This window comes from Podarcis liolepis, assembly GCF_965112155.1.
Source record: "Podarcis liolepis genome assembly, chromosome: 6".
NCBI classification, from domain to species: Eukaryota; Metazoa; Chordata; class Lepidosauria; order Squamata; family Lacertidae; genus Podarcis; species Podarcis liolepis.
Window position 1 is genome coordinate 11,790,683 of NC_139559.1, and position 24,183 is coordinate 11,814,865.

At 44.0% G+C, this 24,183-nt stretch overlaps 1 protein-coding gene across 7 annotated transcripts in view; it reads right to left on the reverse strand.

The window, feature by feature from the left end:
• CDH4 (cadherin 4) overlaps nt 1–24,183 on the reverse strand; it is an 806,167-nt gene that overhangs the window by 302,874 nt on the left and 479,110 nt on the right. For 3 of the 7 annotated variants that reach the window (XM_083507371.1, XM_083507370.1, XM_083507376.1), the window contains one exon: nt 22,659–22,882. In XM_083507371.1, the coding sequence (XP_083363497.1) occupies nt 22,659–22,882 (224 nt within the window). The remainder of the gene's footprint in view (nt 1–22,658; nt 22,883–24,183) is intronic. The other 4 variants (XM_083507375.1, XM_083507374.1, XM_083507373.1 and 1 more) reach the window with 2 other exon arrangements.

Below are 24,183 nucleotides of genomic sequence, written 5' to 3' on the forward strand. Positions count from 1 at the left end.
TATTTAATTATAGATAACATAGATCAAATCTCCCCAACGGCATGCAACTCAGATCCATCCCAAAAGAGACTAAGCTTGAGCTGCATCACTTTCATTCAATACATTCTGGGTTTGAATGAAAGACTCCATTTATCAATGAATTATTATGTTGGAGTCTCTCCTCTGTTTAGCTCTTCCAGATGTGTGAGTTCAGTTTCAAAAACCAGTGGTGGGGTTATCTTCGTCCCTTTTTTAAAAGAATGGTCAATTGTGCTGCAGTCGAAATATGAGTGACCATTTCCACATTCTCAGGTAGCACTGTGCCCTTTAAAAATCCTAGTAAGATAACCTAGTAAGAGTCAAATGGCATATCACTGCCTCTAATTTTTAAAGTTTCTGTCATCAGCTTCTAGGTAGCTCTAACTCTTTCCCTGGTTTAGGGGCATGATTTTGGGATCCAAGTTGTTTCCCAATCCTTCGCCAGCATGACACTAACTGTGGGGTGTGTTACCAGTACAGTCAATTACAACATGTTTCACTTTCTAGAGTGGATGGAGACAGGGGGATGTGTAACTTTCTGTTCCTGCTGTAAGTGATTCAGCAGATGAGTGAGACTCCATAAAAGCAGAGTCATGCAGCCGTTTTGTCTCAATTCGATTCAACTCTCAGTTAAGACTCATCCATTTTGCTGTCTACTGGCTCTCAGTTGGGCCCATCTTCCCAAAGGATGTAAGCCACGTTTTGTGTTTGTAACACACAACGTGTTGTAAAGCCTGCCTGTTAGGATGTGTACTGTGAACAACTTGTGAGTCAACTGATTGTTATACTTTTAAAGACGGACTCGTGAGTCTTTATTGTATTTTAAGAGGGAGAAAAGGGGAGACCAGGAATAATCCATATGGGGAAGCCAGATTGGATTAGTCCTCTTGTAATGATTCAAACGAATCTAATCAACCAGCTTCTGTGAATAGAGGGGATTTGCTCTACTACTTCACTCACTAGTGTAAGTGAAGGAAGGATAATACTTAACAAATATTTCCTTACCTATTATCCTAAACATCCCCACACAAACTGTCATTGACACCACTATCTAGCCCAGGGGTCTGCAACCTTTAAGACAAAAAGAGCCACTTGGACCCGTTTCCGAAGAAGAAAAAACTGGGAGCCGCAAAACTCATCATTATAAAAATAACTTTTTTGTCACTTTTTAAAAATTATTTCTTTGTTTGACCCCTCAGAATTACTCCTCCTCATAGAAATAAACGTTAAATTAACAAGTTGCCTTTTTGTGTGTGTGTTTTCTTCACTCCCCTTCAAAACAGTGACCAGCGTACATGCCCCCTTTCAATGCAGTGACCAGCGTACATGCCCCTTACAATGTAGCGGGCGGGTGGGTGGGAAGGTGACGTCGGGACGGTGCGTGACTAACACACGCACCGCCCCCATGCGACGTCACAGCCAGTACAGCGCCCGCCACAGTGGGGAGTGTCGGGGCGCACAATGCGCCTCCTCCCCTCGCTAGTATCTGCCATGGAGCCATGGCAAAGGTGTAAAAGAGCCACATGTGGCTCCGGAGCCGCGGGTTGCAGACCCCTGATCTAGCCCTACAGACATTGAAGCTCCGGTGTCAGTTGAGCCAGAGTAGTTGATGTTTCTGGTGGTGGTGAGGTGGTGGTGGTGCGGTGAGGAAATCCACAGCACTGTCTCCAATGTCAGAAAGGGAGTTCTGAAGGGAACCATGTTTGCTGGAATGCCCTCCATAGGATTGCAGTGTCAGGGAACCAATCCAAGCTTGCACTCTGGTGCATTTATCCAGTGTAAAAAATAATAATACAAAAAAGTACAGAGACTACATGAGAACGAACATGAATCACAAACCTTCCCTTTCAACAAAGCCTCCTTGTCTCCACCCCCAATATCTTCATGTCAAACCAAAACAATAACTCTCTTTCATCTTCATTTGTTGACAATGTGTTCTCATAGCATTAATTTCTCCCATGGTGTTTAAATAAGTTATGCATGTTCTCTGGTGTTCAAAAGCTAAGTAAACTGTGTGAACAAAACTGGTGGTGGGGCGGAGTGCCAGATCCATTCACTTTTCTGTAAAAAGAACAAGCTCTGAAAGTAACAGACGAAAAGGGAGCATTATACGCATGCATAGAGATTTCCTTTTTCTTTTTCTACAGGATCCTACAGTTGTAATAAACCTGGGGTGGACTAGATGATGCTTCTCCATGATCTGGACCATATATATATATATATATATTGAGGGCCTCCAGAAGCCCATGCAAATCCATAATATTTGGATGTGGCCCAAGTCAGGGGTCACCAACCTGGTGCCCTTAGGTGACAGCATGCCCACCATTACGTCCTATGCAAGGTGCGGCTCAGATCAACATGTACCAGAATTTGCAAAGATTGCTCAAACATCCATACATATACATTTCACAGCAGGATGCACACACCACAAAATACAAGTGGGTCTGCACTGTGAGCACTACAAATCCCATAGTGAAGCACATCCTAAGTTTGAAAAATGGTGCATATGTACCCACACAATTTTGACATGTCCTCACTGGGAATACCTGGCTCTCTGGGAAATTTTCTGGGCAATCCTTCCTGCTCTTTTATCCAAACCAACTTCAGTAGAACAAGTCCCTGTTCAATCCCTGGGCTACGGGATTCATTTAAATCCCTAGCTTCACATCTCTGTGCCTCTGGTCCTCAACTGCTTCGTGGCCAACACCTGCCTTGACATCGCAGGTGCACAATCACAGGCTTGATGACCCCTTGTCTATGGGCCTCGGCATTGGCAGACAGAGGCTAGGACAGAACTGCATTTTTCTCTGAGATAAAGGCTAAAGTGATCTAGTTGACAGTTGCCACTACCTCGGAGAGCAATGCAGAAAGACTCCAAAAGCCACTGCCTCCTCATTTGGCTGAGAGCAGAACCAGTGAGTGTGAAACAATACCAGCTTTCACCTTACGCTACAGTTAGCAGTAACCAGTCCAGCCAGCTGGCAGTTCTCCCCTTCCAGCCAACCTGCTTTTGTTATTAGTCAGCCCCTGGCTAGAGAGACATCTGGACATTATTACCCAGCCAAGCGTGGACCACCAGCCCATTTACATAATACAAGATCAGATTTTGTGTACCAGCTTAACGGCGCCTTTTGGATTGCCGTAGCTTTTTTCAGGGGACAGAATAAGCCACCATTGTGAACCTAAGTTATGGGGTGTCTTAATGCATCCCTTGAAGGCTATTAATTTTATAGTTATTAGCTCCATAAAGGAAATATTATATGTTCTGCATGGCGATGCACTGCTTTGACTCCATGAAGAAATTAGGAATGGAGGAAGGTGTTTTTTAATAAAATAAATAAAATAAATAAAATAAAAATAAAATAAACACCCTCCCAAAAACCCACTATGTTATTCCTGACATTTTTTGTTTCCCTGCCATTAAGCTTTACTCTTTTCAGTTCCTCTTCATACGTGTTTATTTGTCACATTTTTTTAGCAACCTTTCAGCAATATGTTCTCATGGCAGCTTTCAATTAAAAGAAGAAAAAACCAGCAACAAACCTAACAACTGAAGGAATAAAAAACACAAGGGGAAACCTCCATCCCAGCAACATCCACCAATAAAAAAAGAACAGTCAAACTATAAAACAACAATTAAAACAAGCTGTATGAGAGCTGTGTAACATACAAAGTCTTTGCTTGGCAACAAAAGAAGTCAAAGTAGAGACCAGGAAAGCATTACGGTGGAGGTCATTCCAAACACAGGGCAACAGACATATGCACACACAATTATGTTTTGGAAAGCGGTTTGTCCATCTGTTCTCCATGGGTTTGGCCATCATTCGAGATATCATCACCAAACTTGGCAGAAGGTGTTGCTGAGCCGGGGGCACAGGTTACTGTCAATGTTTGGATGCTGACCGCCATTTTGAATCAAGATGGCAGACTCAACAGTGACTTTGGTGTGACATTTTTGGCATAGGTTTGGGTGCCTCTTCAGACACAGTTGCCAAATTTGGCGTGAGAGCTCATAGATGTTTGGGTGCTGGGTGTCATTTTGATTCAAAATGGGAGATAGTGGACTAAAACATGACTTTTACCTCTCTTTGGCCATTTTGTTTAGCATAGGTTTGGCGACCTGTTGAGATATTGTTGCCAAACTCTGCATGAAGGTTCCCTCGGTGGGGGGAGGAGATCACCTTCACTGATGTTTGCATGGTGGGTGCCATTTTGAATCAAGATGGCAGATAAAAACATGACTTTGGCATGACTTCCCCTGATTTTTGGCATGATGGGTCCAAACTCGACAACTGCACTATCCATTATTATTATTATTTATTTCACATATTCCTGGACAGCACAGGGCGCTCCCTATTGGGGGGTGTGTGTGTGTGTGTATGTGTGTGTGTGATGGAATTAAAGGCAGCTTACAGATAAAGACAAGAGTTACTAAAATCATACAAAAAACATTTTTTTAATAAAAAAATCATGTAAACATTAATAGAAACAAAACTATATACATATATAAAATCTGCTTAAAACATACAAATGGTTATCTCTGGTTATCTCTCACTTGGACTACTGCAATGCGCTCTATGTGGGGCTACCTTTGAAGGTGACTCAGAAACTACAACTAATCCAGAATGTGCCAGCTAGACCACATAACACCGGTCTTGAAAGACCTTTATTAGCTCCCAGTAAGTTTCCGAGCACAATTCAAAGTGTTGGTGCTGACCTTTAAAGTCCTAAATGGCCTTGGTCCAGTATATCTGAAGGAGCGTCTCCACCCCCATCGTTCTGCCTGGACACTGAAGTCCAGCACCGAGGGCCTTCTGGCGATTCCCTCACTGCGAGAAGCCAAGTTACAGGGAACCAGGCAGAGGGCCTTCTCAGTAGTGGCGCCCACCCTGTGGAACACCCTCCTACCAGATGTCAAAGAGAACAACAACTACCAGGCTTTTAGAAGACATCTGAAGGCAGCCCTGTTTAGGGAAGCTTTTAATGTTTGATGCATTACTGTATTTTAATATTTTGTTGGAAGCCACCCAGAGTGGCTGGGGAAGCCCAGTCAGATGGGCAGGGTATAAATATTTATATAAATATTTATACAAATATTTATATAAATATTTATATAAATATTAATAATAATTACAATTAAAAAGCACAGCATCAGCCCTTTCATGAAAAGCAATCAGTTCCCAAAAGCCTGTTGGAAAAAGTAGTTTTTTACTTGCTGGTGGAAGGACAATCAATAGGAGTATAGCATCTAGATCAAGGGAAGTAATAGTGCCACTGTATTCTGCTCTGGTCAGACCTCACCTGGAGTACTGTGTCCAGTTCTGGGCACCACAGTTCAAGAAGGACACTGACAAACTGGAACGTGTCCAGAGGAGGGCAACCAAAATGGTCAAAGGCCTGGAAACGATGCCTTATGAGGAACGGCTAAGGGAGCTGGGCATGTTTAGCCTGGAGAAGAGGAGGTTAAGGGGTGATATGATAGCCATGTTCAAATATATAAAAGGATGTTCAAATATATAAAAGGAGGGAGAAAGGTTGTTTTCTGCTGCTCCAGAAAAGCGGACACGGAGCAATGGATCCAAACTACAAGAAAGAAGATTCCACCTAAACATTAGGAAGAACTTCCTGACAGTAAGAGGTGTTCGACAGTGGAATTTGCTGCCAAGGAGTGTGGTGGATTCTCCTTCTTTGGAGGTCTTTAAGCAGAGGCTTGACAACCATATGTCAGGAGTGCTCTGGTGGCGTTTCCTGCTTGGCAGGGGGTTGGACTCGATGGCCCTTGTGGTCTCTTCCAACTCTATGATTCTATGATTCTATGACAAAAAAGAGGGAGCCACTCTAGCTTCTTCAGGGAGAGAGTTCCAAAGTCTGGGAGCAGTCACTAGGAAGGCCCTGTCCTGCATTTCCACCCGGTGTGAGTGTGAGGGTGTCGGGACCGAGAAAAAGAGCCCCTCTGAAGATGTCAAAATCCACGTGTGTATGAGGGAAAGCCATTCTAATTCCGAGTGGGATGGTGTTGCGGTCAGACCACGTGGCCTCCACACACAGCGGGCGCTGGGGAAGCCCAGTGTCATGGCCCCGGGCCAGCCAATCCGGTTGGCCGGGGGCGTGGCTTACTCCTTTTAAACCACAGTGCGGCAAGGGGGATCTCCTTCTTGTTCCGGTTTCTGTGGATCTCCTGCCCTCCCACCCGCTTTTCATGCATTCATCATATTAGCCTTGCTATGGACCTCAGTTGGTCACCTGTTGAAGGGGCTTGGTAGGAATTATTTCCACCTGGCACATTGGCACTGGACATTTGGTTTTCCGCCTACCTCATAGCAATCGTCACAACTTTGTAAGGTTTGGCAGTTAGGCATTGGTAAAACCTTGTTCGGGACCTGCCCCTCCATACTAAAGGGTATTCTGTTAAAGGAATCGGAGGGGCATGGTCTCTGTCCGAAACCCAGATGGGGGCTAGGGCCATGGCATGACCCCTATCGGTGACCCTGGGGGAGATCCTAGTTGATGTGCATCAGCAGGGCTCTCCCTACTGGTGGTTAACCCTTGTGGGACTTCCTGCAGGCAGGCAGGCAGGAGTCAGATATAGTCGGTTCAATTCCAATGCCTAAGCCAATGCTGCTCACATTCTATAACTAATAAAAGTTGTGGCCTGAATTTTGCCCATTAACCTAAATATGGTATCCACGTGTTATTATTCAACATAAAAGAGGGGGAGGGGCGGTGCAGGGTCTTGACACGCAATATGGTCTTTCAGGTAGCTTTGACTTAAGCCATGTACAGCTTTCTAGGTCATAACCAGCACTTTGAATGATGCCAGGAAACAGACTGGTAGTCAGTGGAGCAGTTCTAATAAGGAAGTGATAAGAGACATTATCACAGTTCAAGAACACATCCCAAGCATGCCAAAATATGCTCACGGAGGCTGCAGAGCAGGACTGGCGAGGACTATGGGTTGAGGAAAAGGGGTCTGGGTTAGCATCTTTTGGGCCAGACCAAGAGAGTCATATTCAGCCCACGAAACTGAGGTCACCAGACCCTGCACCAAGTTCATGGTGGTGTTCAGGACAGGGCATGTACACATTCCCACTCCCAAACTGCCAGTGGTGGATTCATTTCTAAACCAGAATGGACTCCTTCATTACAGAGGCACTCAGTTTCCTGCAATACTTCAGACAATGGCTGAGAAGGTACTGGATTTGCTGTTTTTTTTGTAATTAATATTTTATTAAGTTTTATCAATAAAGTAATTCAGAAAAAAGTACAAAAACAGAAAAATACAAAGTCACAAAATACAAAAATACAAACATTAAACACAAAAGAAAAAAGAAAAGAAAAAAGAAAACACATAAAAACAAAACTCCCTCTTTTTTAAAAAAATTCTCATCTTTAGTTAACTTATTCTCCTGACTTCCTCATGCCTCCCTTTTTTGTATTCCTTTTTCAAAATTTGGTTCAGCAAATTCATATCCAAATTAACCTATCTATTATCAATCCCATCTTACATTTCTGGATTTGCTGTTTTAGAAAAGTTTCCTGTTTGTAGATACTCCAGGGTAACTACTCAGGAGCACATCCACAAACCATGCAGAGAGAAGAAATGCGAAGAATTCAATTTAACTTAGTCTGACAACAACAAAAATCACCTTTGCTTGCTAGCTATTTTTTAAAATAATAATAAATCTAGTGGAGAAACAGAGTGATGTATGAATTCTATTCTACATGTACAAGACATTCAGCTGCCATTGGCAACTGTAAAGGTAACAAACAAGATTCTTTTTATCTTATGTATGTATGTTTATATCTTTTTTTAGCAAATAGGGTGAGATTTCATTTGGCATTGTCATGCAGAAGAAATGAAAGGTTTGTGGACCGAAAGCAGAACACACACACACACACTCACACTTGTTTGCTTAAATAATTACTGTGTTTGCATTTAGGTCACTGCCGAATTTGCCAGAACTGAAGCATCAGCAACCCTGAAAATCTGCAGCAACAGTAGACGAAACTACCATGTCCAATGATCCTCTTTATTTCAGACCTTGATTTGCTTCTGCCTATTGATGTTAAGCTGCTCTCTTTGTCAGGGTGTCATCCCCTCTATTTCCTAGCATGTTCCCGTCCCCCTGTTGAAAAGCTATAATGGCTACCTATCAGCCATATTTACAAATAGTTGTAAGCTCCGTGGTGAATTTAATCAAAGGCAGCTTCGCATCGCGTCCTATTAGCATCAAAACACAAATTGCTATTCATGAACGGTTTGTGTCAAAGTGCTCCGAAAAACTGGCATTTTTAGCTGCAAGATGCTCTCCTGAGCACAGCGCATCAGCAAGGGCATTAAATTAATGTGTTTGCATAAAATGCATTTGCTAATTGACAAAGAAATGGGAATTGGGCATCTGACTTCTACTTTAAAGATAATGAACAGCATTGGGAAGGAATATATGTACAGGTAGACAAGATCACCTCTTTGCTCCTAAAAAAAAAAAAGTATCTTAATTTCGGAAGCAAACAGGAACCAATCCTAACAGGCGGCTTGAAGTGCCAGATCAAACTGTTTGATCATTGGCACTTCCAAAGGCAAACAGAGGCTGTGGCATATTTGTGACCTTTATCAAAACAGGCGGCACACAATCAAGAATGCTATGTTTGCTTAGGAACTCATTAGATAAAATTACCTCCCCATTTACAGAACAGTATACAATTGCAGGGTGGTTTTTATTTTCTATTTTCTGTTAATCAGCTAGTTAAGCAAGAAATTCATTACTTTCTGGGAGGGGTGGTTTCAGTTAACAGGAGGGCTGCATAGAACAGTTCGCATTAGAGTCAATTAGTAAGAAAAATTGTCAATTTTGGCAAGCACGCAGGATTCGTTGGTTGACAGACGGGGAAAAGACTGAGTGAGAGACTAACACAGACATCTCATAATGACCAAAAAAAAGGGGAAAGAAGGAAGGGAAGGGAAGAAGGCGGGTGATAAGAGATTTGCAGAATGTTCAGTGCAATTGCACTTTGCAAATCTGGTGTGCTATAAGGGGGTGTTTATGAAAGTCAGAGGTGGCCAGTTTTTTTTACTCTTAGAGGACATTTGCTTTTTCAAATAAGAGTTTGGAGACCAGAAGTACATAACTTGTTTCAGGTTCTGTAATAACGTTGGGCTCATCTAGCACAATGGTCTTCCACTGGTCTAGACCTGACTCCCAGGCTGCAACATGGAGGCCATATTCATGTTTTCACATTTGTCTTATATGTAATAGTGCTAATAATGCACATTATTAATCGTCAAATGGCAATTCGCAGAAATATGCATCTTATTAAAAAAAATGGTTCGTGCCACATTGCAGCACTCATAGGAGCTGTTAAAATGAGTCCCTCGTCAGATTAATGTGTCTTAGTCTGGAAATGCACGCCGTGTTCCTTTGGCTTGGTCAGCCTAAGAATGCTGCCTTCAGAATGGCAGCAACAGCTTTGCTGTGACCCATCTGATGTGAACTCGCAACCCAATGGTGGGTCCCAACCTGCTGGTTGAAGATCTATGATCTAGACCCATCTGATGTGAACTCGCAACCCAATGGTGGGTCCCAACCTGCTGGTTGAAGATCTATGATCTAGCAGGGGTTTGCTGGTTATGGAGCATCGGTGAAACAGCAGCGTTAGATACAAAATCCAATGAGAAGTAGGGATAGTAACAAAAGATCAGCCCAGCTTGATCAGCCGAACAGCCCATCGAGTCCAGCACGTTGTTCTCACAGTGGCCTATGGGAACCCCACAAGCAGAGCCTGAGTGCAGCAGTGCTCTCCCCACCTGCACTGCCATCTGCATCAGATGGACAGGTGTAATAATGTGGTCCTCTCCATCAGCATGTCTGAGGACTTCTTCCTCTTAGTTTCTTCTCTGGCACAACTGCCTCCATCAGTGATCATTTCTCCTGCAGACATGCATTCATAAAAGGCATATGCTCTTCTGCTATGGCTTCTCTCCTCAACAGAAGAATGCACCAGCACTACGTAGTGGTTTGAGGTCCAGCGCCGAGGGCCTTCTGGAGGTTCCCTCACTGCGAGAAGTAAGGTTACAGGGAACCAGGCAGAGATCCTTCTCAGTAGCGGTACCTGCACTGTGGAACACCCTTCCATCAGATGTCAAGGAAATACAGTGGTACCTCGGGTTAAGTACTTAATTCGTTCTGGAGGTCCGTACTTAACCTGAAACTGTTCTTAACCTGAAGCACCACTTTAGCTAGGGGGGCCTCCTGCTGCTGCCGTGCCGCCGGAGCACAATTTCTGTTCTCATCCTGAAGCAAAGTTCTTAACCTGAAGCACTATTTCTGGGTTAGCGGAGTCTGTAACATGAAGCGTATGTAACCTGAAGCGTATGTAACCTGAGGTACCACTGTAAACAACTATCTGACTTTTAGAAGACATGTGAAGGCAGCCCTGTTTAGAGACGTTTTTAATGTTTAATATTTCATCATGTTTTTATTATTCTGTTGGAAGCCACCCAGAGTGGCTGGGGAAACCCAGCCAGATATTTTTTTTTTTTGGGGGGGGATATATTATTATTATTATTATTATTATTATTATTATTATTATTAGGAAAGGTTGAATGGTCTTCAAGTCTATTCCTTGGGCTTCTGCTGCAATTTGCTTGAAGGCTGCAATCCTTTCTCATTCACTCCTTTATAATTGCTTTTTAAATGTTTTTGAAAGAGATGTTATTGCACTGCATTGCTTTCATTTCTTCTGCACAGTGCAAAACCACCTGCATTGCATGTCTTGAGCCCCATTCAACTCCAGTAATCTCTGGTTATAGCACTACAGAGAGCAAAGGGTGGGGAAGACCCCTCCCCTCCCCTCCTGGAAGTTTGTGGCTGCCCATCAAGGAAAACATTACTGAGATAGAGACATCAACCACCTGCCTCCATCTAAAGCAGCTTCGAAAGGGTGCTGTAAACATAAAGCACACAATCAAAGCAAAATTAAGCATGCATAAGTACCATTAATTTAAGTGAGTGAATAGAGCACATAGTTAAATCTCTCTTATTGCAAGTAATATGATTTAATGGTGCTTAACTTTGGCTGGATCACACCCAAAAATACAGTTCTAAGTCTAGCTGTGTTGCAGGAAAAAACAACAACTCAATAGTATCTTAGAGATTAACTAATTTGTTGTAGCATGGGCTCTTGTAGGCAAGAGTTTTACTTCATAAGATGAATGGAAAGTGAAAATATAGGCACCCAGAAGTCCAGAGGTGGCATCCTGATCCATGATGTTGTCTACCACCATGGCTAGGTGATGGCCCAAGCAAGAGGAGCTCATAAATCCCAAGGGTTCCAAGCAGATGGCAAGGCAAGATCAGCACCTTGGAGAGGGCTCTAGATACGCATTTCAGAACCACACTTGGTGATCGTAGAGCTGAGGAGGAACATGCAAGTTGCCTCAACCATGTCTTGGGGCACCTGGCAGATTTTTACACCCTAGGCTTGGGATTCATGAAATTCAGGGCCCATTTCCTGAATTCTGTATCAGGGCATTTAAAGGGCTGGTGTCTTTTTCTGCAGCCATTCGCTTCCACTAGGCCCTGAGTTTTCAGTCCGGGGAGATACCATCACAAGGCTCCCCTGATCCTCAAAGGAACCTGTGGACCTCTGATATCAGAGTCTGGGGGCAAAGGAGTCTCCTTAGGATTAAAGAGGAAAGCTGTGGTCTCTGGTGTCTGCTGCTGCATATAGGACAGACCAGAAAGAGGAGGCATCTCCTCCTAGGGGCTGCCATTGGAAAAGAAAGACCCTGACTCCAAGGATTCCTGGTCTGCAGCCATGACAAGTGGTGTGTACTGTTATGCAAGTGAAATGAACAATTAAGAATCATGATTAAAATAACAAAACATGTTTAAAACATAGCCTTTTCTCTTTGGGCCATTTGCTATAGTTGAATGTCCTGGTAATATCTGGGGACTTTGCAATTGTTCTGAGCTTAGATTGCTGTTAGCAGGGCATGAAGTGAATGATATGAGCCATCAAGACAATGTCGAAAAAGGACTCAGTCTGAATCATGTAGTAAAAGTTTCCAAATGTCAAAAGTATTTCTTAAATTAAAAAAACCGCCTAGAATTGCACTTTTTTTGTTTTTGTTCCTAACGTTGTCGCTTGCTGTGTTGGCAGTCATGAAACACATTGTCAAACGTCTCCTAAGATGAAATTTAGAGACCTTCATATTTACCATCTAATTGCAAAGCTTCATCTGAAAACTAGATTTCTCCCATGTCAGTTAACCTGAAACAGGAATGCATATGGTGAAGGGGGCAGCAAGCAATAAGAGCATCTGTTCCAAGCACACCTAGAGAAAGTGTGCAAAATGGAAAGCAACGTTTATACAATTGCCTGAAAGTTATTTGGGAGGAGGATCTCAGTAGCACAAGTGAAAGCATCTTTCCAATGTCATTTGGGTTTGTCAGAAACTTCACGTCAGATGGGATGAGCCTGGGATATAGGGCTTGCTTTTTTATGTCAATGTCCTACATTCTGGAAGAGTTGCTATTGCCATGAGAAATAACCTAATGGAGATTCACCAAATGACCTGCTTATTGAGCATTCATCCTGATTTAATTGCATAAAGCTTATATTGTGGTTAGACTATGCCCACATACACGGCATACATTCAAAGAACTGTTATCCCAGTTTAACAGCCATGGCTACCTTCAAATAATATTGAGAACTGTAGTTTGCTAAGGGTGTAACCCCTGTTTGTCTCCCAGAGCTACAATTCCCAGAGTGGTTTAACATTCAATTCATCTAGCAATTTTCACTCCGTAAAGCAAACAGGAATCTCCTAATAACTCTCTGCACCAGTAATACAGGAATACAGTTCCAATAATTCTTTGGGAGAAGCCAGGATTGCTAAAATGGTATAATCCTGCTTTAAATATCTGACCCAAACGTGGCCTATGTCCAGTTGTTCTTGAGCATTTGTTCTGATTTGTTTATGACAAAGAACATTCATTTGGTTTAGTCTTCCCTATATCATTCATTCATCCCACATTTTTCAAAGCATTTCCATTTTCCAAACCACAAAAAGCGTTGTTGTTTTTCTCCTTGGTGCTCAGGTGGCAGAGAGCTTTCATTTCCATTGTGCAAACCTAATGCTTTGGTATGCGCTTGAATTCCTCCTGCAAAATATTGACAGTCTGGAGGCACCCATTGTCAGCTTCTCCCAACTGACCCAACATTACCAAAGCAGTGTCACAGCAGCGCTGCTAAGCAAGCATCTGCCAGAAGAGGCCCTCAATATGTTCTAGAAGTGATGAAGGACCTCTTTATGGAGCAACTCTTTTGGCTGTTGCACCACACCTTGAGCAGGATGAAGAAGTTCTGCACAATCAAAGAGCAGCAAGCAAGTAAATTCAAGACCCATTCAAATTAACTGACCTAAATTAGTTATATTCCTTAATTTCAATAGGGTCTATTCTTAGCACAACTAAAGTGGTTGTATGCAAACCAAAAATGGCATCTACAGACATTGTTCTATGCTCTCCAGTCAACAAAAAAGGGAAATGTGACTGACGGGAACAGAGGAAGTTGCCTTATATTAAGTCAGACCAATGGTTCATCTAGCTCACTGTTGTGTAAACTGACTCCAGGGTTTCAGGTAGGGAATCCTCCTGGTCCTACCTGGGGATGATGGGGATTGAACCTGGGAGCTTCTGCATGCAAGGCTATTGCTCTACCATTGATATAAACTATGGAACTTGCTCCCACAGGAGGCAGTGATGATGGCCAACTTGAGAACTGAAAAATTCAGAGAGGGTAAGGCTCCCAATGGCTACTGGCCTGTTAAGATATTCCATTCCACCTTAAGAGGAACAGGCTGTTGTGTGTCACATGCCTGTTTACACTCCAGCACAGCTTGCTGTGAACTTCCGTTTTGTGTATAGCTTTTGCTTATGCTGCTTGCTTGCACATGAAAGGGAGAAAAGATTTTTTCCCCTTTGTCTGAATAAACTGCTTGTAAATATGCTTCACACAGTCTCTATCTGCCCTTCTGTTGCAAAGAATTTTTTACTCTGCTGGCTTGCGTGCTCAACTTCTGAAGCTCGAGTCTCAGTTACATGCTGATCCAAGGACTGGAGATCGCCTGCCCCTGATTCCTTGGAAGCATCCCAACATGGCCATGATTGCTATGCTCTGCCTCTGTGGTTGGAGGCAGTATAGTGGTACCTCGGGTTACATATGCTTCAGCTTACAGACTCTGCTAACCCAGAAATAGTACCTCGGGTTAAGAACTTTGCTTCAGGATAAGAACAGAAATCGCATGACGGCGGTGCAGCAGCAGCGGGAGGCCCCATTAGCTAAAGTGGTGCTTCAGGTTAAGAACAGTTTCAGGTTAAGAACGGACCTCCAGAATGAATTAAGTACGTAACCAGGTGTACCACCATAAAGCTTCCAAATACCAGTTGATGGAGGTGATCATCAGTTGATGGTGCTTGGGTCCTTCTTGCAGGTTTCCTAAGGGTTTCTGGTTGGTCTTTGTGAGAACAGGATGCTGGTTGAGATGGGCCCCTGGCCTGATTCAACAGCACTCTTTTTACAGCCCAGTGCTTTAAAAACAACACCCCACAATGTTTCAAGTTGTGTTCCTTACTATAAATCTCTTCTCAAGGTTACTCTTAAAACTCCTGTTTCTGGAAACTTGCTTATATAGAATCTCATATATTTTAACCACGAGGAATCATCACAGCGGTGATTGTGTATGTTGTGTGTTGGTGTTCTTTATGGAGCTTTTGTTTACATCAGCTTTTTGATGCGGCATAATGTGACATTGGCAGGTGGAAATAAGAAACAGGGAAAACTGGAGGTCAAAGGGCTGCGATCAGGCAGGGTAAGAAACATACATCATGAGCAGGTGTACCTGGGTCTCAGTGTTTGTTTTCTTTTGTTCAAGAGAAGTGATTTATTAGTGCATGGGTGGCTCGGTTTTATGAAAGACAGGCAGCAAACAAATTTCACCTTGGGGTGAGATTTTAATACATTTCAGGACCTTGGCAAGATTAGCATATTATCTCTTCAATGCCTTATACCTTGAGCAAATGAGAGCTCTGTCAAAGTGAACATATTTGTGTGCTAACAGATCTATTTATGAGTATGGCTTGCCTGGGTGATGTGGCAGAAAGTACCTCACATATAACAAGATGGATGTCTTAGCCTGGCCTCAGTTGTTTATGCTCTGATGCCCTCCCATCTGGATCACTGTACTGTGCTGTAAATGGGGCTGCCCTTGAGGATAGACCGGAGGCTGTAGCTGGTGCAGAATGTGGCTGCTAGGTTGGTACGTGGGATAGCATGATGGGACCATGTGACATCAGACCTGAAAGCATTGTGCTGGCTACCAGGGAGCGACTGGGCCCAATTAAAGGTGTTAAAACTAGCATATAGTGCGCTCTTTGGCCTGCTAAGGTTGTCTCACTCATTATTGACTTTCAAAAGGAATTTTTGGCTTCATGGGCAAAAGTGTATCTACATGAGACAACTCTGATTGGTGGGTGGGACAACCTACCTATCAATTGTATGGTAGCATCATGACATCAGCTGACCCACCCACCCACCTGTCAAAATCCATTACACAGTGGTTGTTTGGGTGTTTGGGTTGACGTTTGATTCCACAGTGGTTCCCAAGTGATCAACAGTCAACCAGCTGTTGGGAACTGAAGGATCAGCCCTCTATCAGCTGCAGAAGAGCCCAAGCCCACCTTCCCTTGCCAACACACCCTTTAAGACTCCTGATTACACAATCAGCCATGTTTTTACCTGCCCCACATCTGATGTGGGGTCTCACGGGCCAAATTTGCACCCCTGCTGGACCACATCTGATCCTTGACCTGGATGTTCCCTTCCCCAGCATAGGACACATGGTGGTTGCATGACAAAGATGTAAACAATAACTCCTCAACAACCTATCTAGTATTTGTGGTGTTGATCATCTGACTTTCATTAAGCCAGCAAATACACGCTTCCTAAGTTATCCACAAGGAAAGCCCTTATAAGCCATGCCCAGCAAAAAGAGAAATAAAAAGGCTTCCCCTTTTCCCTGGGAATGCAATTTCATTCAAGTGTATCTTTCATAAATGCTGACATGAGCTAGAAGGCCAAATTATTCATTTCATAAACAAGGTTTTCGCTCTCTCCCCATTTCTTCCTTTTGCAGAATATACCCACAGGCGCCATCAACACATTCAACTGTAAAAATAGCCAGTTGGATGAGAACAGTGTGAAAAAACTTTTATCTTAAGTATTTACTGTTATTCCAGAATATCACTCCACTTTCGGGCAGGGAGGGGGGGAAGGCGGTAATTCAGCACTCTGGTGGTAAATCTGTGACCTCATTTGCATTTTCTAATTGAATTGCTATCAGGTTTCTTGCAAGAGTGAACAACCAAAAAGAGAAAATGGGGGGGGGGGACACCACCCTGAAAAGTTCTTACAGTTTCATAACACCACTTGGATTAGCTGGGGGGGGGAGAGAGAAAGCTTACTTTATGGGTCTGTTTAGCATGAAAAATATTGTTAGTTCATGGAATGCCATAGACTTTGCCATTGACCAGACAGCCTCAAGAAGCTGGAATTTCTCCTACATCAGCTGCCATTTGAAGTGGCACACAATGTCTTGGAATGTTGCTACATCAGGCATTGTAGAGAATTTTCAATGACAGACAATGCTCAGATCTAAACCCCATCACAGGGAGCCAGGATTAATGCCAACAGGGGTTCCTACTGAGCTGTTTGTGCCCAGGCTTCTCCCCACAGATATCGCTGCCATTCTGCTTAAACATATCCTGAAATGTTTGCTGGGCAGAGGGATGAAAATACCACGCTTTGTTTCAAGGGGGTGACCGGGACCCAGCTTATCATTGGACAAGACGACAGAGTCCAATTAAAGAGCAAGAAATGGTGAATTATTTAGCTTATCATCAATTTATCATCACCACCATATGAATTTTCTGCCTTAAGCACCAACATGTTTTGGTCCATCTCTGTAAGTGGAAAAGGTTACTTGGCAACTAATAAACAACTGCATCTCCTTTAGGCATTGTGAAGCAAAGCAAATAACACCACATGCACGGTCACTTATCTCTGGATTTACAAAATTTATATAGGCTGCCCCTGGTCAGGTCACTTTTCTGGGTATTGCCACTTTTATATTGTAGAGCATGCCACTAAGGCAGGCATAGGCAAGCTCAGCCCTCCAGATGTTCTGGGACTACAACTCCCATCATCCCTAGCTAACAGGACCAGTGGTCAGGGATGATGGGAATTGTAGTCCCAAAACATCTGGAGGGCCGGGTTTGCCTATGACTGCACTAAGGCATGAGTAGAGAACCTGTGGAGAATCTGTGCCACCCCCATTACTCTGAGCCAGTATGGCCTATAAGGGGTGATGGAAGTTGTCGTCTAATCACATCTAGGGGGGCACAGGTTCTCCACTATGATCATGCAGCTCTGGAATCAACTGGCACTGGGAAAACATGGGCTCAGTCTCAAACAAGGTGCTGTAGGTTGTAGGTCAGAGAAGTCCTATTGAGATTAATAAACCTAAGTTCAGGTAAAAGGTAAAGGTACCCCTGACCATTAGGTCCAGTCGTGACCGACTCTGGGGTTGCGGCGCTCGTCTCGCTCTATGGGCCGAGGGAGCCGGTGTTTGTCCGCAGACAGCTTCCGTGTCATGTGGCCAGCATGACTAAGCCGTTTCTGGCGAACCAGAGCAGTGCACGGAAATGCCGTATACCTTCCCACCGGAGCGGTACCTATTTATCTGCTTGCACTTTGACATGCTTTCAAACTGCTAGGTTGGCAGGAGCTGGGACAGAGCAACAGGAGCTCACCCCGTCGCGGGGATTCAAACCGCCGACCTTCTGATCAGGAAGTCCTAGGCTCTGTGGTTTAAGCCACAGCGTCACCCGCATCTCTTGAACCTAAGTTTAGCATGTTCATTAATTTTCAGCAGGTTTACTCTGATTAGGACTAGCATTAATGAGCTGGAGGATCAAGGCCACTGACTAGACAGAAGTTGAACCCTGAGAAGACCTAGAATTGCTATTTTATTATCAACCTTGCTGGAAGTTGCAAGTGGGCAAAGAGTGCTGTTGCTTTCATGCCCAGCTTGCAGGCTGGCCACTGTGGATGCTGGATTAGATGGGTCTGATCCAGCAGGTTTATGTTACATCCTTACTATGTTCTGATTATTGAAGAAGGTCTTGCTTAATCAAGTGTGTGTGTGTGTGTGTGTGTGTGTGTGCGCGCGCTATTTGCATGCCTATCAAGACATCCAATCCTCCACTTACATCATGCAGAACTACAGTCTAGCTGTAGATTCACCATATGAAGCATTCTTTGTCTACTCTTGTCCTCAGAGAAACATGTGAGAGGAGACCCAGCATGTAACAAAAAGCATATTTTAATTACTGCAAAAAACAACAACAACACAACAACTCTGTGCATAACCTTCAGTGGCCGCTAAGTGTGTTCATGTTTGTTTTAATTCTATTGGATTTCTGAAAAACAACATACCAGATCAATTTCCCTGAACAGCCGCGTCAGGGTCAGTGCTTCAAAAGCACTGGGATTTTGACTTGATAATGTTTGGTTTCAGTGCTGTTTGATATCCTTCAAATAATCCCACGAACCTGTTTCATTTCTTTTGCAAACAAAACTCTTGTTTTGTTCATAAAAGCGAAGCAGGAAGCTTTAAATGAAGCAGAAGCTCAGCATCCCACTATGATGACACACAATAATACAGTCTGTGACCTTGTCATTAGTCTTGTTTTCCACTGTTTTTTCACCCTCCAACTATACACTAATAAGGCTTTTAAGAAAAGAATGATGTGAATTTTAAAAAGCCAGAGTTCTCTCTGTCTTGAACCAGAGTTCAGCTTGTATTAATATTCTACAAATTTCCAGTCAAATATTTTGCTAAAGTTGAAATGCACTGCAGCTTGTATTCTCTTCGCCGGGGAGAAATTTTACGTAGCTCACTCGAGACGACAGTGTGATCTGTAATACTGAAATGAAATGTGTTCATATTTGCAGAGTATAGGGCATAGGGCACTCCGGCTCAACTGCAAAAAGCATTAAAACAGTGTTGCTCTATGAAGGACTCAGTTTCACATAGAATCATAGAATCGTAGAGTTGGAAGGGACCCGGAAATTCATCTACTCCAAACCACTGCAATTCAGGAATATGCCACTGTCTCATAAGGGGATCAAACCTGCAACCTTGCCATTATTAGCACCATCAGCCAGTGTGGTGTAGTGGTTAAGAGCGGTAGACTTGTAATCTGGTGAACAGGGTTCGCATCCCCGCTCCTCCACATGCAGCTGCTGGGTGACCTTGGGCCAGTCACACTTCTCTGAAGTCTCTCAGCCTCACTCACCTCACAGAGTGTTTATTGTGGGTGAAGAAGAGTTTGGATTTGCATTTGATATCCCGCTTTATCACTACCCTAAGGAGTCTCAAAGTGGCTAACATTCTCCTTTCCCTTCCTCCCCCATAACAAACACTCCGTGAGGTGAGTGAGGCTGAGAGACTTCAAAGACGTGTGACTAGCCCAAGGTCACCCAGCAGGTGCATGTGGAAGAGCAGGGAATCGAACCCAGTTCACCAGATTATGAGTCCACTGCTCTTAAACACTACACCACACTGGCTTCCTTGGTGAGGAAGGGAAAGGAGACTCCTTACGGTATTGATAAAGCGGGATATCAAATCCAAACTCTTCTTCTTCATGCTCTAATCAACTGAGCTATCCAGACACAAAAATTATCCCTTCTTCACTCCCTTCTTCACTATCCCACTCGAAGGACGTTGTTCCCCATCACCCTCAGACCCAGGGGGTGGCTCACCTCTAGCTACTTGGCCACACAAGAATTGCAGACTGCTCACCAAGGGTGACATGATCACTGGAAAAGAAGGCCTTCCCAAACTCCAGATAACATCTCCAAAAGCTCAGCCAGCAGTTCTTATTGGGAGCTGTTCAGGGTTCTGATTTGCCTTGCACTGCCCTGAGCTGACCTGAAGCAGCTTTGGGTATGCATATATGGGTATGTTTAGTGGGAATCTTGTAACTTGAAGGCATTGGTCCAAGACCTACCTTCCAGAAAAGGATTGACAGATGAATGTTCTGTCTCTGACTGAAGACCTTTAGGGTGGTAGAGTCACCAGGTATCTGATGAACATCTCTTACCATTAAGCAGTTTAAAATAAAATCTACAGGAGGAGGAGGAGGAGTCTGAATTTGATAGCCTGCTTTATCACTACCCGAAGGAGTCTCAAGGTAGACTTGTAATCTGGTGAACAGGGTTTGCATCCCCGCTTCTCCACATGCAGCTGCTGGGTGACCTTGGGCCAGTCACACTTCTCTGAAGTCTCTCAGCCTCACTCACCTCACAGAGTGTTTATTGTGGGTGAAGAAGAGTTTGGATTTGGATTTGATATCCCGCTTTATCACTACCCTAAGGAGTCTCAATGCGGCTAACATTCTCCTTTCCCTTCCTCCCCCACAACAAACACTCTGTGAGGTGAGTGAGGCTGAGAGACTTTAAAGAAGTGTGACTAGCCCAAGGTCACCCAGCAGCTGCATGTGGAGGATCGGGGAAGCGAACCTGGTTCACCAGATTACGAGTCTACTGCTCTTAACCACTACACCCCACTGGTGTACAGTCTATAACATAAAGTTGCTATATCTGACCTGGCCTCTGGGGTTAGCGGAAAACAAGTCTTTGCCCTCTTCAGATATTTTAGAGTATTATGCCATCCTGCTCCCCCCACCCCCCTCAAGTCTTCACTTCCGCAAGCTAAACACAACCTGTTCCTTAAGTCCTTCTTCACAAAATCCCCCTCCCCCGCCCTGTCCCAGAGCCTATGCAGTCATTGCTTTCCCTAAAGGTCAGGATGAGCTGGCAGCCAATTTTCCAAAAGCGGTCCCTCCAACCTGACAGTCCTCCATCTCTAGATAATAAATCTTCAGGTTGGAAGTCTGGATTACTTCTTCAATAGCAAATGGCACGTCTGCGAAGCTACAGGGCCAAAGAATGGGGTCAATGAAGGGAAATTTATTGCCGTGGGATTCTCTGCTGAAGAGCCTCAGGTACATGTTCAGATGTCGGCAACACAGGCAGAGTCAGAGTCAATGTGAAAAGAGGGGCTTGGCGGAAGCTCCAGGAGCAGAGGAGAATTAAGCTTCCTTTTCCACCCATTTGTCTGAAGGCTGTATCTCAACCAAAGGGGACGATACATCACCACAAAAGGGGACGTGAAGGCAGGAAGTGGGTGAGAAATTCTCCCCAGTTCACCAAAGTTCAATCTAAAGGATGATCGAGTGGCCTTTTAAGAATAAGGAAGAACCTAGCTCAAAAGTCAATTCCCCCCTTTAGCTACATTAACCTGAAAGCCTGCACACGGGGAATAGAATTCACAGCCGCGAAATGATTCACAAGGGTCTCACTACTGCGTGTTGCTGTGCCTGTTTGGAAAAACATGCCTGGTCTGATTTATTTATTTATTGCTCACATCTCCCGCCCGCCTTGTTTCTAATGTTTGGATGGCCAACAGCAAGATGAGGTACCATTTTGGGATGGATCCAGGGCCCTGGGTTCTTAAACAAAAGACTAAAAATAGCAATAGCACCCTCCTTCACCCCAGCCTGAGTTTATTCCTGGCCACAAAGGCTGTTGGGAAATTGAGCAAACATTGTAGCCCTTGGTTTGCTGTCTACTATGAATGCAGGGGCAATGGGTGTTGATGGAAGAAAAGAGGCAGGAAACCGTTCCACCATTCATTGATTCTATTGTATAATTGCTTCCTCTACAGACACTTCCCCCTAGCCTAGCTAGCCTAGAAACGGGCATTCTTGGTTGATTCAAACATGATACAGTCTCAGATAGGTAGCCGTGTTGGTCTGCCATAGTCAAAATAAAAAAATTCCTTCCAGTAGCACCTTAAAGACCAACTAAGTTAGTTCTTGGTATGAGCTTTCGTGTGCATGCACACTTCTTCAGATACCTGAATACCTGGTATCTGAAGAAGTGTGCATGCACACGAAAGCTCATACCAAGAACTAACTTAGTTGGTCTTTAAGGTGCTACTGGAAGGAATTTTTTTATTATGATACAGTCTGTCTTGGATTGTACCATTTCAGACTGCAGGTGAAGGATCTGCTTCTGGGATTTATTTATTTTTAAACATCCCGCAGGTCATGGAGAGTTAGCACATTAGGGAGAAGAGTCTATATTGCTTGTTAACATGGAGACCTTTTAAATATACGATTCCCACATTCCAGCCAAGATATTAGCATGCACTGTTTCTTCACATTTTAATTGACCATTAGAGATTGTGGAGGCCTATAATGATGTACAAGGTCCTTTGAGCACAGTGCCCCAAGCCTTTCTGGGCTATAGGCCAAAATACTAACACCTTGCACCAAGGCCAGATTAAGGTGGTGGTGGTGAAATTCCCATAATAAGCCCCCCACCCGCTGCCCCCCCAAAAGCTTGAAACAATGTGCCACCAAAAGAGTCTTGTGGCATCATAAAGCCAACAAATTTATTGGCAATTCTCCCCCTCCCCTTCTCTGAATTGCTATCATTGTTATTTTTACCTTGTGTCCCTTGTGTTGTGATTTTTCTCCCACCAGTAACCTGACCATAGTTTCCCAGCTTTCTACGGCCTGGTGGTCCCATGCCGTCACCATAAATATTGTCTGCTCCGAGGGGATTTGCACCTGTTGGGTGGCGTAGATAGTCCCATCTGTCCTCACCTTGAAGTCCAAGTTGTCGGTTTCGTATTGGATTCCTTTGCTCTCAGAGCAGCCGCTAAATTTCACTGGGGGAAAGGAGACAAAAAGAGAGGACGGTGGTTATTGAAACTGTTATTATGCCCTCGATGTGTGCAGCACTTATCAGGGTAATGTAAGCAACAGCAACAAAATCAAGATAGGTTCCTGCTGTGAGGACCTTGCATTCTAAATATGATGACAGAGGAGAGGTGAATAGAGGGAAAGTAAAAAAGAAAAGAAAAAGGGGGACAGTTGCGAGAAAATGCAGTTGCACACATTTGGGGTGTGCTTTCATTGGCAAAGAGGGCTATGACATAGATCAGGGAAGTATGGTATAAAGTTAGAGAATTAGTCTGGGAAACTTGGGTTCAAATCCCTTCTCATCTAGAACGCTTAAGAGGTTACCTTGAACCAATTGGTGGCTCTCTTAGGTGGCTCGTGTACCACTTAGAAGGGCAAACGAAAATGATCAGGAGGAAGAGCACCTATGAGGATAAGCTACATTGTTTGCATGCTGTCCAACATATTTGCAATTGCTTATATGCATTTCTGAAGGCCTGGGCTACTCCCACTCCCAACGTGATTGGCTATCTAAACTTCCAAGTTGCAAATCATGACTCAGAGTTTAAGGTCCAATGGCAGAGGCCCAAATCCTGAAACGTTCTGTGATTGGATATCATGTATCGAATCAGAACACAGGGGCTCAGAATCCTGAGTCCAGACTCAAGTTCAGGCAAACACAGACCACTGAGTGCATAACACTGAGTATCAGCTGCTGGGAATCACAAGTGGGAAGAGGTGCTGTTGCGCCTGGATCCTCCTTGCACACTTCCCATAGGCATCTGGCTGGCCACTGTTAGAAACCGGATGCTGGCCAATAATAATAATAATAATAATAATAATAATAATAATAATAATTATACCCAACCAATCTGGCTGAGTTTCCCCATTAAAAATTAAAAACTTAAACAGGGCTGCCTTCAGATGTCTCTTAAAGATAAGATAGCTGCTTATTTCCTTCACATCTGAAGGGAGGGCATTCCACAGGGCGGGCACCACTACCGAGAAGGCCCTCTGCCTGGTTCCCTGTAACCTCACTTCTCGCAGTGAGGGAACCGCCAGAAGGCCCTCGGCGCTGAATCTCAGTGAACAATGGTGATGGAGACGCTTCTTCAGGTATACAGGACAGAAGCTGTTTAGGGCTTTAAAGGTCAGCACCAACATTTTGAATTGTGCTCGGAAACGTACTGGGAGCCAATGAAGATCTCTCAGGACCGGTGTTATGTGGTCCTGGTGGCCACTCCCAGTCACCAGTCTAGCTGCCGCATTCTGGATTAATTGCAGTTTC